The sequence below is a fragment of the Suricata suricatta genome, chromosome 11 (assembly GCF_006229205.1).
Source record: "Suricata suricatta isolate VVHF042 chromosome 11, meerkat_22Aug2017_6uvM2_HiC, whole genome shotgun sequence".
In the NCBI taxonomy this organism is placed as follows: Eukaryota; Metazoa; Chordata; class Mammalia; order Carnivora; family Herpestidae; genus Suricata; species Suricata suricatta.
Genome location: NC_043710.1, coordinates 51,131,811 through 51,148,129, shown reverse-complemented (window position 1 = coordinate 51,148,129; position 16,319 = coordinate 51,131,811). Strand labels below are relative to the sequence as shown.

The window sequence follows — 16,319 nt, the reverse complement described above, 5'->3', positions numbered from 1 at the left end:
GAGGATACGAGAACCAGAAAGTAATGACAAGGTAGAACCTATTAGAGAAATATTTGAAACCTAGAATCAGCATTTACAAGATGAACATGTTCCAGGTTCAAACATGACAACTGATAGTTACATTCAGAAGACGATGCCTTTATCTAGGACATGTATCATCAAAACTATGAACATATGAAATCTAGTTTGCTACTTTCTCATTAAAGTTCTAATAAAGATCCTTGCCATTCTTTTACTTTTTGTTCAAGAAGTAATTTACTTAGAAGCATTTTGAAAAATAGATCCATGGGTCACAGATGGTAAATGGTGTTACTATTTTTCCTAGTATACTGAATATAAATATTGGCTAAGATTATTTCTTACCTTTGGATGTTTTTGACTCATATTATTACCTTGTCTCCTCTAACCTCTCTTTACGATTTTGACTTTCCCAAATTCAGGCTTAATAAAACTGGTAAGATGTCTTTTTGCCTGAACTCTGGGTTTCCTTCACTTTATAGAAGAAATGATAATAGGAAAAATTAAGTTTGACATTCTCCCAATTTTAACTCAAAACTATTGCAAAGAATTATTTTTTAAAAATCAAACTTAGGGGCACCTGGGTGGCTCAGGTAAGAATCCAATTTCAGCTCAGGTCATGATCTCATGGTTCGTGGATTCTAGCCCACATCAGGCTCTGTGCTGACAGCTCAGCCTGCCTCATGCTCAATTGACTGAGCCACTCAGGCTTCCCTAGAGTTATTTTTATTTTATGTTAATAAATATATTGCTACTTTTATCTGTTTCAGTAGTTTTCTCCTAACCTATTGAATGCTATTATTCCATATTGTGCTGATATAAATTATGAAAAGGATAAGTGTCTCAATTGCCTTTTAGGAGCCAAAGCAGGCTGCCCTAGAGATGTACCACATCAGCGTGCAGATTATGCTGAACTGGAAATGATGAAAGCCTGGCAAACTCACGAAGAGACTTTGACATTCCCCTCAACTGACTAGAAAAATTTAGGTAGAGGACCTGTTCCAGGGAGAGTTGTCACTGTGGATTATAATTACATTATAATATGAACTAGGTGTGGTAGGTGGGGGGTGGGGGAATCAAGCCAGGCCTATTTGATCACAGTCTTCTCTATGTTCTGTTATTTCTGAATGGCCTAGCAAACCTTTGGTTACCAAACATTTATTCTTTTCATCTCCTGTGAATTGCATTCTTTCTCTTTTAAGTCCCAGACCACTATCATTTTTTCCTTAGTTCAGGATGACATATATACCTTATTTTGCCTCACTTTCTTTGATATTTTATGTCTTTTTATTTCCCATACACACAAAATGAAGTTTAATTTCTCCTATTAACTTGTCTCGTGTCTATTTGATTCTTAGTCCAGCTAGAACAATCTTGAAAGACACAAGAATTTCTTCCTCTTCTTCAGTGTCATTTATGATATATACATTTTTGTCTTACTTTTCTTAATGCCTAGAGTCATCCAGATATAAGCAGGCAATATTTCAAGAACTTAATCCATTTAGAATTTTTGTTGTCTCTGGATCATAAAATGATCATATTCATTGTGTTTTAAAATATATTAATAGCCTACTTCAACTACTGATTAGTACATCCTGTCCTTTCTGATTATTAATGGAATAAATGTTTAAAAATGTGTGAGTCTCTTTCTGGACTTTTCATTATTTTATAATTGTTATTTAATAACTCTTAATATCTACAAGGACAAGTCTTCTCACTTGGCTATTGCAAACTTAGCTATTACATTTTTATTTTTTAATATAAATGTCAATGTTTGACAAGCCCTACAGAATTCCTTTTGTAAGTTTAACTAGGCTTACATCTAATTTATAGATTTATTTGAGGAGATTAAACATCTTTAAGATATCAAGTCTTTCATCCTAAATCATGGTGTGATGTTCTCCTTAATCACATATTTTATTTGTCCTTTTCCTTTTCCTTTTCCCAAACACAACTTCCTGAAAGACATACACTAATAATACAATGAAATGTACTTTGGTTTCTGTATCAGTCTAGTTTCAATCAGAAAAATATAGTAAGATTATAAATATAGCCACAGATATAGGTACAAATAGATATAGATATAGATATAGACACAGATATAGTTCTTTTCAAAAGAACGGCTTATACAGTGGTTGGCCAGGCCCAGCAAGTTTGAAATCCAAAAGGCATATGGTCAGGCATGGACTGAAACTATTTTCCACGGTACAAGTCTCTCTTCCCTATAGAAAAGCCTAAGCCCCCTTTAATACTCCTTTAAGGCCAAGTGATTAAGAAAAGCCCACTCAGGATAATTTTCCTAACTTAGAGTCAACTTTATCGGGATGTGTGAGTGAGTACATCTGTGACACCCCTTTGCAGTAGCACCTGTATCAGTGTTTGAATAACTGGGAGGTGTGTATATGCACCATGGCTGCTGCTTCCCTTCCATCTTCTTACCCTTACTAGAGACTGTCTAGTGGTCCACTCCATCTAGAAACATGCTGAACTGGGAATTCTGGGGAATGTAGTTTAGCATGCCCAAGTTGATATACCACAGGTCTATCATAGACTCTACAGAATGCACCACATAGGACTTTCCTCAGAACTTGCTCACTTGTTTGACCAAATGAATAAAGTCATTACAAATGCTTATTACTTCCTTTATTTTTATTTTCCTTTTACTTCTATTAGTAAAATAGCCACTTTGAGTTGTAAGCAAATAAGATGTTTCAGGAAAGGTTCTGTAAAAGGAAACTTGCTGCAAGCCTGCTCTGCTTTAGGTTTTTCAGGTGACTTATTTAAAGGTGTTTGTGGTACTATATTGTCTGAGGGAACTCATCAGGAGTGCAGACCACATAGCCACTTGGGGAGAAAAACCCAACTGGGATTCTTTTTAATTTTTAAATATTCTTTTTCTGAAAGCAGTGATTCTTAACTGACTGAGCTACCCAGGTGCTCCAGAAAGCAGTGATTCTTAAAATGGGATCTCTTAGCTAGCTGCATCAGCATTAGTTGGGAAGTCATTGGAAAGGCAAATTTGGGGGCTGTGCTCCAAAGTAACTGGATCAGAAATTCTGGGGAATGTGGACTAGCAACTTGTGTTTTTTGTTGTTGTTGTTGTTTGTTTGTTTGTTTGTTTGTTTTGAGAGACAGAGCATAAGCCAGGGAGGGGCAGAGGGAGGGGGGGAAACAAACCCCAAGCAGACTTTGGGCTGTCAGCACAGAGCCCAATGCAGGACTCAAACTCAGGAGCTGTGAGATCATGACCTGAGCCAAAGTCAGATGCTTAACTGAATGAGTCACCCAGGTGCCCCTAGCAACTTGTGTTTTAATAAGAGCTACAAGTAATTTTGAAGCACACTGAGGTTCAAATACTTCTGGCTTAGAGAGTCTTAGGAGCTAGGATCAATAGGAGATAATAACCAGGGGAGTATTTAGAAAGATGAGGAGGAGGCCAAGTCCTGCAGTAAATTGTGGACAGAGACCGTAAGTTTGCAAAGACAGTTTTTGGAAGTCTCCCTGCATGATTTGGGTCCTTGATGATGGCTGGGGCTGGTTTTCTGGGAAGAGGAGTTTAAGACACTTGCTTATGATCTAAAAGAATTTTGTGAGGCACGATGGAGTAAAGTATGAGTGGTGAAGCTATACCAAACAAACTCACTGTGTATAGAAGTACTGGCCAAGAGTGAATTAGACCCAGAGAAAATTGGATTATGGATTTGATGCAAAGAAGCTCTCTGACAACATACTTTACTGAGATAAACACAATGAATGTAGTTTGTCAGCAAAGGACACCAGGAAATATAGGTTTGGGAATGTTTAATGTATAAATCTTCTCAATATAATCACTTCATATGGTAAAAAACTGCCTTTAGCAATTCACATATTCTACATATGATTGTAATTTCCTTGAGTTCCATTATCAGCTCTCTACATCTTGCATGGATAATAAAAAAAAATGACATCTCACAAAGCCAGTCACTATGCAGCTATGTAACAATGGCTATTCTGGGATATACACAGTAACCTTCTCCTGATTGTGGAGTCCCAAAGAGGAGTAAACATAGAGAACAGGCCGGGGATAATCGCTGAGGGGAACAGGAAGGAAAGCACGTCCTGGGATCCTGGGGGAACGGAGCTGCATTGGAAACAGAGAAGGATCCAGATCAGATACCACAGTCCCTGTAGCCTCAGTGCCCCTAAAATGTTAGGTGCCCTTAGATAAATAGTGCCAACATGGAGATGTGCTGAATCAAACACAAAACAAAACAAAAACAGAGAAAGAATCCCAAGAGAGTAAACTACAAATACTCCTTCCCTGCCTCTTTAACAAAAGCTTCCCTGCCTCTTTAACAAAAGCTTCTGCCTTCACTTCTATATTCTCATCTCTATATTCTCATCTCAACCAAAAGATAAAAGTGTAGATACTCAACTTTCTAGGGAACATAGAAACTCCCTAGATGGCTCCAGACATAAATCCAGTGCAACCTGCTGAAATCTTTGGGGATGCTTTAGGATAGGTTTCATCATTATAACAGCCTCTCAGTCCAGCATTCAGATAGTTGAGGGCGGGAGACAAGTAATTCTCTTTAAATCTTCTGAGGATGCTTCCAAACCACCATACCTTCTCATTTCAGCTCTCCTGGAGTCATGTGAGTCTGGGCTAGGGAAAGAGTCTGGAAAAGACATTTCTTAGCCCTTAAGAGAAGTCTATCTGTACAACTGGTGATGAGAACTTTACTTCAAAGCAGGGAGAATATTTAAAGACCAAAAAGGAGATTTTGCTGAATAACATCCCTGTGTAGTCTGATTTAGAGATTCAGTTAATGGGATTCCTACAAGAGAAGTTTTAGTTTGGCATTAGACCAAATAACTGGGAAGAGAAACAGAGTGGGGAGCTGACAGCAAAGAAAGAAGCAAGTAATATGTTAGCCAGACCAGGGAAATGAGAGGCATTGTGAAGAAAGTTCAAGGCACTTATTATGATATTCCTGATATTACTAACAGGAAATAATTACCCACTAAGAATATGAGGGAAATGTGTATAAAATAGATAGACACTGTATCCACAGTAAGAAATTGGGCAGGGGAATCAGCAGGACCTTAATGATTACCCTAAAGTTGTTGTTTGTGATCTAGGGTTCTAAAACAATTACCTTGAGCTTTTTCATGACCGAATGTTCTCCAAATGGGCAGAAGTAGCCCACACTTCGCCGTGCTCTTGTGCAGACACAGCCTTTTGTCTGTGTTGCAGTTTCAGGCATGAACAGTCTTCTCCATCTCTAGTCTTCCCCCTGAATTGTGATGTTGGGACTTTTGGCTTTAATGTCACAATAAGAATTGGATTAGAGATTGAGTCAGAGGGACAGATTCACACTGAAGTGTGAGAATGATCATACACTGTTATCACCATCATAAAATAGTTTATACAAGAGATGCTGTGAGTTTACAGGCTCATTCCTATGAGTTATATGGGGCAATGATGAACTTGGATGAGTTGCTAAGAGTGCACTGTCCTATGAAGGGGCTGGTGATGTTCACAGACATCAATCACTTAGGAGCCAATATAGTCAAGTGATATGTGGCAATCTGTGCCCAGTCTAGCTTTTATAAGAAAAAAGTCATAAAGCATAGGGTCTGAGACCTAAAACACAGGAAGGAAGCTCGTTGAAGAACCATCAAGTTAGTCCCCTGGCTATGGGTGAGTGAATTTGTGAGACAATCGAAACTGTAGGAATATCTGGCATAAACTAAGTGGATGGGTGGTGTAGTGAGCAAGGCTTTGTTGCTTCTGCATCTGACTCCAGCTTCTTTATTTTTATTGGGACGGTTATCTGAGCAGAGATCCACTTTAGCTCATAAAGTAAATCTGTGTTATCAAAACCAGTGCTGGGTACATCCAGTTTAGCTGAGAGGAACCAGGAAAGCTATTTTCTGATCTGCTTATGATTTCCATGTGACCTCAGAAGGCATACAGATAAAAATCATAAAGAATATTTATTTTATCAGCAAGCTTTCTCTACAATTAAACAGTTCTCATTACATAAACATCCAAGCTAACACTAGATTTGATGGGTTAGGAAACAGTGTGAGAATTCTGTATTGGATATAAGGTCACTTTTGTATTAAAATAAAGGCAATGATAATAGTAGTGATATTTAATGATACCTTCTATGGGCTACAAACTATACTAGGTACTTTATACATTTTTCAATAATCTTACAAACTATTATCAAAAAGCGGATTAGAAAACTATAGGATCTTAGAAGAAAATTGACTTGTTCAAAGAAGCCTTGAAAATAAGAGGTAAATACAAAGATTTCTTCCCAGTTTCATGAATTCCAATGTCCACATTTTTTTCTACCACCACACCTTTCTGCTTTAAAAATTCCAAGGTCTCATGCTTCCAAAATATCCTACCTCTTCAAAGAATATGTCAAGGCAAGCATGAGATCTGACTGTGTACTCTTGCCTAAATATTAGGTGGAGATCTTAAGACTTAAATCAACATCAATAATCGTCATATTTTTACACAAGTCCATACTTTCACCTTGATGTGTTTTCCCTTAGGGAAAATAAGACCCTTGGTCAAATTGATTAGAAAATTAGATCTCTGCTGTATCTGCCCTCTGAAGCATAAGCTCACAGAACTTTGTGACCAACGACTCTTTGTATGCACTTGCTGGTAAAAGCCACATCTATCTCTCTTCTGTAGAGGTCATGTGGTTTATTGGCCCTGAGCTGTGATTAGCATGGCATTTGTCACCAACTTCCCCTCCTTATTAGTTCTTATTTATGGAAACAGTTCATTTTGTTTACCAACATGTTCAGGCTATCTTCTAATGTTTTTATTGGTCTCTTAAACACATGTAAATGGTAGTGAAGGACCTTCGGGGCAGAAGATGGAGAAGTATGTGGTCCATTAAGGAATGGAAGAGGTTTTTCTGTTCTCATCTGATAGATACACACCGGGAACAAGAAAAAGTTGTAACAAAGAGGTGATTCTTCTTTAATACTATTTTCTAACTCCACAAACTTCCCAGAATTAGTGGCTTTTTTATACTGATTATTCCAATAACTGATTATCCAATATCTAGAATAAAGCTAAAGAAGAGGTTCACACTAAATATTTATAGTTGAATACACAAATTACTGGACAGTAAAGTTCTTATTCTCATTTTGAAAACTTCCGGTTAAAGTCATTTCTCAGCTTTTATCTTAACGACAAGACTTTTGTTTTGATCCTATTACCATTATGATTTCACATGTTCTGAATAGTTCTTCTGAGGTTAAATACTCCCCACAGTAGGCTATGTCCTCTTAGGGAAAGGAGGTGTGGGAAAAGTGGGAAAAAGGAGAGTAGTATAGGATTTTCTTCTCAATAAGAGCTAAGTCATCATTAAGCATGAGTCAAAGCAGCCTTATAAAATCACTTCTTGACATTGTGGAAGAGTGAAATTGAAAATTTGACTACATCTTTTCCTTGAAATCACCAAGAACCACAGGTAGAATGTGAATGAAGGATTAACCCAAGAGTGGAATGGACTCTAAAAGGTTGGAAGTTTCTGTTTCAGGAAGATGAAGTCCAAAAAGTGTTAGCTTGAACATCTTGGTTGAAATGGAAATTAGACACGTGAAGGTGGATGGAGCATCTTACAGAATTGCAAATGTAGGTTGATCAGGAGTATGTGAAAGTCTCCCTTGGTTAATGAAAGGAGTGGGAACAACTATGATAATATTAAGATTGGAAATAATTACCAAGAACTAGGTCCCAGACCAGAATCCCTTCTAAGTTGAAAACAATAAAAATTCCAAACTTCACCCAGTTAACTGTGTTGGCAGTTGTGTTTTGGACTGACAGTCCCACCATATCTTTTTGCATACTTCAGAAAAGAGTGTGAGTGAGTATGTGTATGTTATATTCTTGAGAAAAATGAATGAGGTCCATACCTTTGTTTGTCAACAATAGTATTTTTAAGTTAATTTATTTACTTAGAGAGAGGGTGTGTGTGGAGGGGCAGAGAGATACAGAGACAGAGAGAGAGAGAGTCCCAAGTACGATCCACACTGCCAGCATAAAGCCTGACGTGGGGCTCAAACTCATGTCTAGAGCCAGACACTAACTTACTGAACCACCCAGATGCCCTGACAACAGTGAGAAGACAATTCTGATTTATTTAAATGCTTGTTTGAAGTCTTCTTTCATATTCATTTATTTTATTTAACAAGTACTATGTATCAAATGCTATTCAAAGTTCTGTACAAATATTAACCAATACAATTCTTTTAAGAACTCTAGGGGCTATTACTCTTATTATCCCCATTTATAGATGATAATGCTTGCCTAACATATAGTTGTGTCACTCAAAACTCATTCATATCTCTGTTCTCTGTTGTCTCTTCAGGTAATGTGATACTGTGTGGGGTTTCTGACCAGAGAAGATGCCCAGAGGTTTTGTCCAGATGATGGAGTCTCCTAATCACACTAACCTGGACCCTTCTGTTTTCTTCCTCTTGGGCATCCCAGGTCTGGAACAGTTCCACCTGTGGCTCTCACTCCCTGTGTGCTGCCTGAGCACAGCCACAATTGTGGGCAACATCACCATCTTGGTTGTTGTTGCCACCGAGCCAGCCCTGCACAAGCCTGTGTACCTGTTCTTGTGCATGCTCTCAACCATTGACTTGGCTGCCTCCTTCTCCACAGTTCCCAAGCTACTGGCCATTCTCTGGTGTGGGGCTGGACACATCTCAGCCTCTGCCTGCCTGGCACAGATGTTCTTCATTCATGCCTTCTGCATGATGGAGTCTACTGTGCTTCTGGCCATGGCCTTTGATCGCTATGTGGCCATTTGTCACCCACTCCGTTATGCCACTATTCTCACTGACACCATCATTGCCCGCATTGGAGTGGTAGCTATGGTGCGGGGCTCCATGCTCATGCTCCCATGCCCCTTCCTCATTAAACGTTTGAGCTTCTGCCAAAGCCATGTGATCCCACACACATACTGTGAGCATATGGCTGTTGTGAAGCTAGCATGTGGAGACACCAGGCCTAACCGTGTGTATGGGCTGACAGCAGCACTGTTGGTCATTGGGGTTGACTTGCTTTGCATTGGTCTCTCCTATGTCTTTATTGCACAAGCTGTCCTTCGTCTCTCATCTCAGGAAGCTCGGTCCAAGGCCCTGGGGACTTGTGGTTCCCATGTCTGTGTCATCTTAATCTCTTATACACCAGCCCTCTTCTCCTTTTTTACCCATCGCTTTGGCCACCATGTTCCACTCCATATTCACATTCTTTTAGCCAATGTCTATCTACTCTTCCCACCCGCCCTTAACCCTATAGTATATGGAGTTAAGACCAGAGAAATTCGGGAAAAAGTTGTCAGAGTGCTTCAAAGGGGGCAGGGAACTGGGGTCAAGGTATCTGAGTGATCCAGTAGTATAGAAGGGACTTAGTCCAAAAGAAAAGAAGATTTTCAAGATTAAACAATCTTCAGTATTTGAAACTGGTAAGAGGTTGTCATAGGACACTGATGTCCTCCACAGTACATTTTATACCATTTCAAAGAATAATAAATCACAGAGGAGGTCACTTGGTCAGTATCCCAAACTTCCATCCAGGAAAGTATAATCTGGCGAAGTTCTTCCAACCAAGGTTAGAAGAGCCTCTGCCTAGACACAGGAACTTACCTTTCTTTCTGGCCCTCTCCTAATACATTAGGCAGGGATTTCTAACCTCATACTTCAGGTTATAGCTGCTGTGTTACCATCTGCAAGGATGAGAAAATAGAATACACAGCCACAGTTAAAGAAATTAGACCTGCCAGGGACTTACATGCTTTTGCACAAATCTTATATTTTCTCCATCAGAAATTGAAACGAAGAAGAAGAAAGGGACTCACCAATACCTGCAATATTGGAAGGAAGAGCAAGGGCTTGACACCTAGAATACTCTGGTACAGAACAGTAAGACTTTTATGGATGAGGGTAAAGGGTAAGTCAGGAAGAGACCTTCATTCCTAAACTCAAAATATCCATCCCACAGATATATTCTTGTCTTCACCCTCTAGGAAGCGATCTTAGTTCCAGTTGACCTGGAAATTATTCCCTGAAAATCAATGTCCAAATATTCTTACACAACCTACAAGGATCTCCCAGAGTTTATTGGCTTCTATCTTTAAACGTACAAAGGATAGTCACATATACAAATCAATCAGATTAGGAAATCTGAGCCATTAATACATCCATTTATTTAGAAGGAAATGAAAGCCATCCCACAGTGTTAGGTAGAGGAGACCCAAAACCCCTGCTGGAAATTCATAGACCCTTCAGCCTTTGGAGATTATCAGTCCTGAGGCTGAACACTAAGGACCAGGCTTCTAAAGCTTCCCTTCTTCAGAATATGACTGTTTTGATGGTGATACTTCACATAGGTGGGGATAAATAGTTTGTAAATATTAGGCTTCAATAAAATATGCTGAAAACTGTCTTATTTTTCAAAGGAAAAGAAATCATTACATTTTTCTAGAAGAGGATTGTCAGTGCATGAGTGGTGATAATTTTAGTTATTCTATCATTCTAACCCTCAAATTGAGATATAGTTAACAGATTTTAAAGAACTCTATATAAGTCCAAATGTCAGCTGAGTTTCAATGTTATGCTTCACATTTACCATTGTGCCTGCACACCAACCTATACCCTGACTCTGGGACAATTCTGTACTGTCTTTTATGCTTTTATGCTCAGAATGTGGAGCAGTTCTGAAGAAAGTATATAGACATGCAGACTGCAAGCTGTATGTACTCACAGTTTTGCATTTTAAGTAGAATCTCATTGTTACATGGCTCTGTTTTTGCCTGCTGCATGGCTTGAAATAATTAGTGTTAATCATACTCAGTTTTCTTATATACCTCCTGCTCCTCATGCCACATTCCATTAATTTCTTTTTTTTTTATGTTTATTTACTTTCTGAGAGAGAGGGTGTGTGAGTGGGCAAGGACAAGAGAGAGAGGGAGACAAGCTGAAGCAGGCTCCAGGTTCTGTGCTGACAGCTCAGAGCCCGACATGGGGCTTGAACTCATGAACCACAAGATCATGACTTGAGTCAAGTGGGACCAGCTGAGTCACCCAGGCGCTCCTCATTAATTTCTATTCCATAAAGAAAAAGCTGAAGCTATTATAAGTAAACTACCTCAAATCCAAATCTCACATAAACTTTTGCCCTCTATAGCCATTGTTCCCTCCTTTATTACTGTATGTATTTATTACTAATTCCTTTTTCCCGTCAAGCAAGTTTCTCAAAATATTCTCTTTGGAGCTCATTTCTATTTCTTGTTTTCACAACCTGTCCAAATTTATTGGTCTTTGACCCAATAGCAAAATTTCCCTTGACCTTAGTGACCTTTTTTACACAAGTGTCTGGAAAATATTTTTTGGAACCAATTATTTCTGCTTCTTGACTCCTATTCCTTCCTACAGTATAATCTGATTTCAACCACAAGTTAAAGTTGCCAGTGAAGGATCTGCCACCAAAGCCACCAGTACTCTTTTCTAATGGACCTCCTTACAACAAGTTGTGTTAATGGCCACATCTACTTCTTCAGAATCTCTGTGCTGTGACCTCTGCAATATCACACAATCCTAGTTCTTCAGTGTCAACAATGTTTTCCTTCTTGTTCTCAAAGAAATTATATTAGGTCAAAAAGAAAGGTCTATAAGGAAGAGATGATTTAAAAAATCCAAAACTGAGAGGCAGCTGAGTGGCTCAGTCGGCTGAGCATTTGACTTCAATTCAGGTAATGGTCTCATGGTTCATGAGTTTGAGCCGTGATTGAGCTCACTGCTGTCAGTGCAGACCCCACTTTGCATGGATACTTTGTCCCCCTCTATCTCAGCCCTTCCCTCTGGTTGCACTCTTTCTCAAAAATAAATAAAACATTTTTGACAAATTTTAAAAATTCAAAAACAGTAAGTCTAGAAATAGAAAAGTAAACATCAATATCTTTAGCTATTTAGGACCTGTAAATTCAAATGTCATTAACATCAATTTCTTCAATAAAATTAGTATAGACATTCAAAAGATAAACTTTTTCTTGGCATGATAGAATGGAAACTCATATATTATTAGAAATATGTTTTAAATAAATAATAAGACCATTTTATTCATGAACATTATATATATTGTAGCACTTTTATTAAATAAAAACCCATGGATATAAAATGATACAAAAATAATTAACTAAATTCTATTCATCTATTTAATAAACATTTTACAGTCTTAGAAACCTTCCTTTAAAAGAACATTTAATATGCTACTCATACACTCTTAATTATAAAAATAGCGATATATGTGTAACGAAACAATATCATCCCATATCAAAGCACTACCTGGTCATATACTCATATTAATAAATTTAAAAATTTAGGGGCACCAGGGGATCTCAGTCAGTTAAGCATCAGGTCATGATCCATGGTTTATGGGTTACAGCCCTGCAACTAGTGCTGTGTTGAGAGCTCAGAGTTTGGAGCCTGCTTTGGATTCTGTGTCTCCCTCTCTCTCTGCCCCTCCCTGCTTGTGCTCTGTGTCTCTTAAAATTAAATAAACACTGAATTAAAAAAAAAAGATCTAAATACTAGTTAAGTGTTACTTTCACATATACTTTAAAAGGTAATTTTTTTTTAAATTTAAAAATTTTAAGTTAAATCATTCACATAATTTAAATATATTCAGCTTTATTCCCTTGGGGTCTTTGCAAAACTTTTTAGATAAAGGACCCAAAGTCCTGCAGTAGTGAAATCATTAAGTTCTATTAAAATATCTCTTTTCTGGGGTGCCTGGGTGGCTCAGTCAGTTAAGCAGCCAGCTTTGGCTCAGGTCATGATGTCAGGGTTCGTGGGTTCAAGCCCTGAGTTGGGCTTTGTGCTGACAGCTCAGAGCCTGGAAGCTGCTTCGGATTCTGTGTCTCCCTCTCTCTCTGACCCTCCCCTGCTCGCACTGTCTCTGTCTCTCAAAAATAAATAAATAAATAAAATTTTTAATCTCTCATTTCTGATCTTTATACAGATCTTTATACAGCTATCTATTTTCATGTACACACATATTCAGATATAAACATATACATGTGCACATGTATTCACACTCGCACACATACACATGCTTAGTTATTTATCAATAACTAAAACCATTTGGGACCCCTGGAGATTGGTTGATTCTAATTCCAGCCTTGTGTCTCTGATGTTTTGAAATGTTCCCTTGAGGTATTTGGGGTTTCATTTTTCTTCAGGATCTCACCACTAGTCTTTATAGCAAGAAAATCCAGAGTTAAAAACTTGCCAGACTGTGATGTTTAGACAGCCAAATTCCTGGAAAATCGAACCAGATATATTTTATCTCCTTGTCTTTCCTTCTAAAATCTAAGGTATTTAACTATGACAAGATAGGGGTTAGTGACGGGATGATTTTCATTTTAAACAGAGATGTTAAGAGGCATAGGATTTAAGACTGATACTAAATGCTTTTTTCCTCCTCACAGATATAAATGTTGTATTCTATTAACCTAGGTTCAAGTCAGAAGTTGGCATAAAACAATGATGCATTTGGCTTAAAAATCCATTTAGATGTTCATAATGCCTATGCATCTATATAAACAGTTCTTTCAACCATACTGGAATACATGCTTTAGGAGTGATGGAAGCCAAGAATGGACACCTGCCAGGTCATGGAATGATGGGAAATATAAGGTCATAAGAGTTATGTTCAAATTTCTCTTTCCTTTCCTTTTTTCCTTATGAGTGTCTGATTTTACCTGAGTTAGACTCTGGAAATTCTTACTTATGCCAAAATATATTTTAGGCCAATATATATTTTGTATTTTATTTACCAGGAGAAACCTATTGTCCTAAGAATTGAGAATGGTTTAATGGAGGATGTAGCATGAGCCCTGACAGTTGGCTTTTCTTTTTGTAATGCAAGTGCTTGATTTAAATTTTGGTTGCCAAGGCATACATTTCAAAGAAGCACCCACTTGCAAAATTTTATCTCAGATAAACATGTTACCAGCCACCTGACTGCATAATCCCACAATTCCTTGCTTTTATAGATCTTGGCTGATTCTGATAATTGACCTTTTGGACCACTTGTTCTTTCCTCTTGCTGTGCTCTAAATTCCCATTCTTAGGTTTTAAATTCATGGATACTGAGCCTGTGATACCCTAGGCGGCACCCTCAACTCCAATAAAAGCAGAACTCAGGGCTCCATCCCTTTTCCCACCCCTGCCCTGACTTCTCTATGTGGCCCCAGGCTTGCCATGATTTCTAGGACTTGTAAGTAATAAACCTTGTGTCTTTCAAAGTTTTCTAATGGTTTTTGCTGAGGGTATCTTGCAGTTATTAGAAGAAACCCAAGGGCCAGTTCAGCCACAATCTTGGTTATCCATAGGCTGAGATCAGCACCAAAAGGGAGGGGTGGGGTGGGGAATCACTGCCTATAAATTCTGGAAATGAGGATTGACAATGAGTGGTAGATAAAGTTGTACTTTATAAAAGGTGAGAAAGGGGTAGCAATATAGAAACACTGCCTATACATCCAGAGCTAAATATCAGTAACTATCTCTGGAAAGAGATATTGAATTAGACTATTGGAAACAAACTAAATTTGTTTTAAAGCAACAGATTAACTTTGTGATTGATACTGGGTTGCTTTGGTTTAAACTTATATCACTAACAAGGCATTTGGCAAATGAATTGAAACTGTATAGAACCTAAAACTTACTGTAAGAATAAAGCCATTCCTAAATGATTAAAGTTATCTTTATGGGAAAAAATACAAAAGATTACTTTATAGTAAACTATAGGGGAAATATTAAGACCTAGAATTAAGCATTGTCCAGAATTGTCAATTGGCTTACATTAAAGAAGAAACTGCAAAAGTGGGTAAGTATTTAGAGATACAGGGAGATACAAACTGAGGCAGACAGATGACCATAATAGTAAGAGCTATTATTTTACAGACTAAATGCATTTTTAAAAGGGGAATAATAGTACAAAAGTGCTAGAAGCTGTTTTAAAACATGCCCTCTAAGGGTTATGTTCCCAGTATTGTAACATATTTAACTGTGCTACATATATTTTTTATTTATATTTTGGTAAATGATATATGACAGTTCTTTGAATGTTGTAAACCCATTTGTAAACAATTTTCTAAATGTATTTAAAACACTGGTCAACTCAGGGTTGCAGTTTTTGCCTAGAGGGCCTAGATATCCTAGTCTTTATGTAATCAAGACCACCATATTTTGACTGTATGCCTAAGTGGAGATTAATAACAAAGCAAAAATATTAGCTTTAAACCAAATCATTAGCATTAATTAAAAAACTGGAGCTTTAATCAGATTTAAGTGTTAATTTGAAAAGTTTTCATATTAACACCAAATATATACTAAGAAGTTACATAAGAGGATATCTGTGCATCTCATGATTTAAGTTATGGATTTTATCAAAGATGGAGTAGAAGTATCATGCTTAGCCAACTTTAATTTAATCCACATTAAAGTCATCCTATGGTGTCATGCTAAGTGAAATAAGTCAGGTGGAGAAGAACAGATACTGTATGTTTTCACTCAGATCTAACAGGAGAAACCTAACAGAGGACCATGGGAAGGGAAAGGGGGAGGGAGGCAAATCATGAAAGACTCTTGAATAATGAAAACAAACTGAGGGCTGAAGGGGGAAGGGGAAAGGGGAGGGAGGGTGATGGTCATGGAAGAGGGCACTTGTGGGGAAGAGCACTGGGTGTTATATGGAAACCAACTTGACAATAAACCATAAATAAACACACACAAAAAAAACAAAGTCATCCTATGATTAGAACTACCCAGGATTTCTCAAAAAAATCTTACCCAATTTTTCTTGCTTTAATTTCTACTTCATCTGAAATTAATATGTTTACTCCAAATTTTGTGTTTTCTCTGATGATTGTATATTGTTTTACTTTGTTATTTGGTTTTCTTTATCATATGGCCTTCTGTATTTTTTATAAAATTAAAAAATTTATGTCCACTTATATAGGGCAGTTTAAATAGTTTATCCTAATAGTCCAAATCAATATATTTTAACTGTCTTTTGTCACATTCACAATGTATTGATTTTATTTAAGCATCTTTCGTCTTCTGTTTTATGATGGAAATGTTGTTTAACATTTTTACAGTGATTTATGCATTTACATTCCACTCTTATTCTTAGATGTTCCTTTTGTATTTTCCAAATAATAGTAATTAAAATCTATTCCAATAATTTTTAAAGCTTTCTGGCACCTTTACTT

At 37.5% G+C, this 16,319-nt stretch overlaps 1 protein-coding gene across 1 annotated transcript; it reads left to right on the top strand.

Annotated features, from left to right (window-relative positions):
- Positions 1-8,442: 8,442 nt before the first annotated feature.
- LOC115272331 (putative olfactory receptor 52P1) lies at positions 8,443-9,432 on the top strand. The gene has a single exon (XM_029915417.1). The coding sequence runs from the start codon at positions 8,443-8,445 to the stop codon at positions 9,430-9,432; it is 990 nt and encodes a 329-aa protein (XP_029771277.1).
- Positions 9,433-16,319: the final 6,887 nt, after the last annotated feature.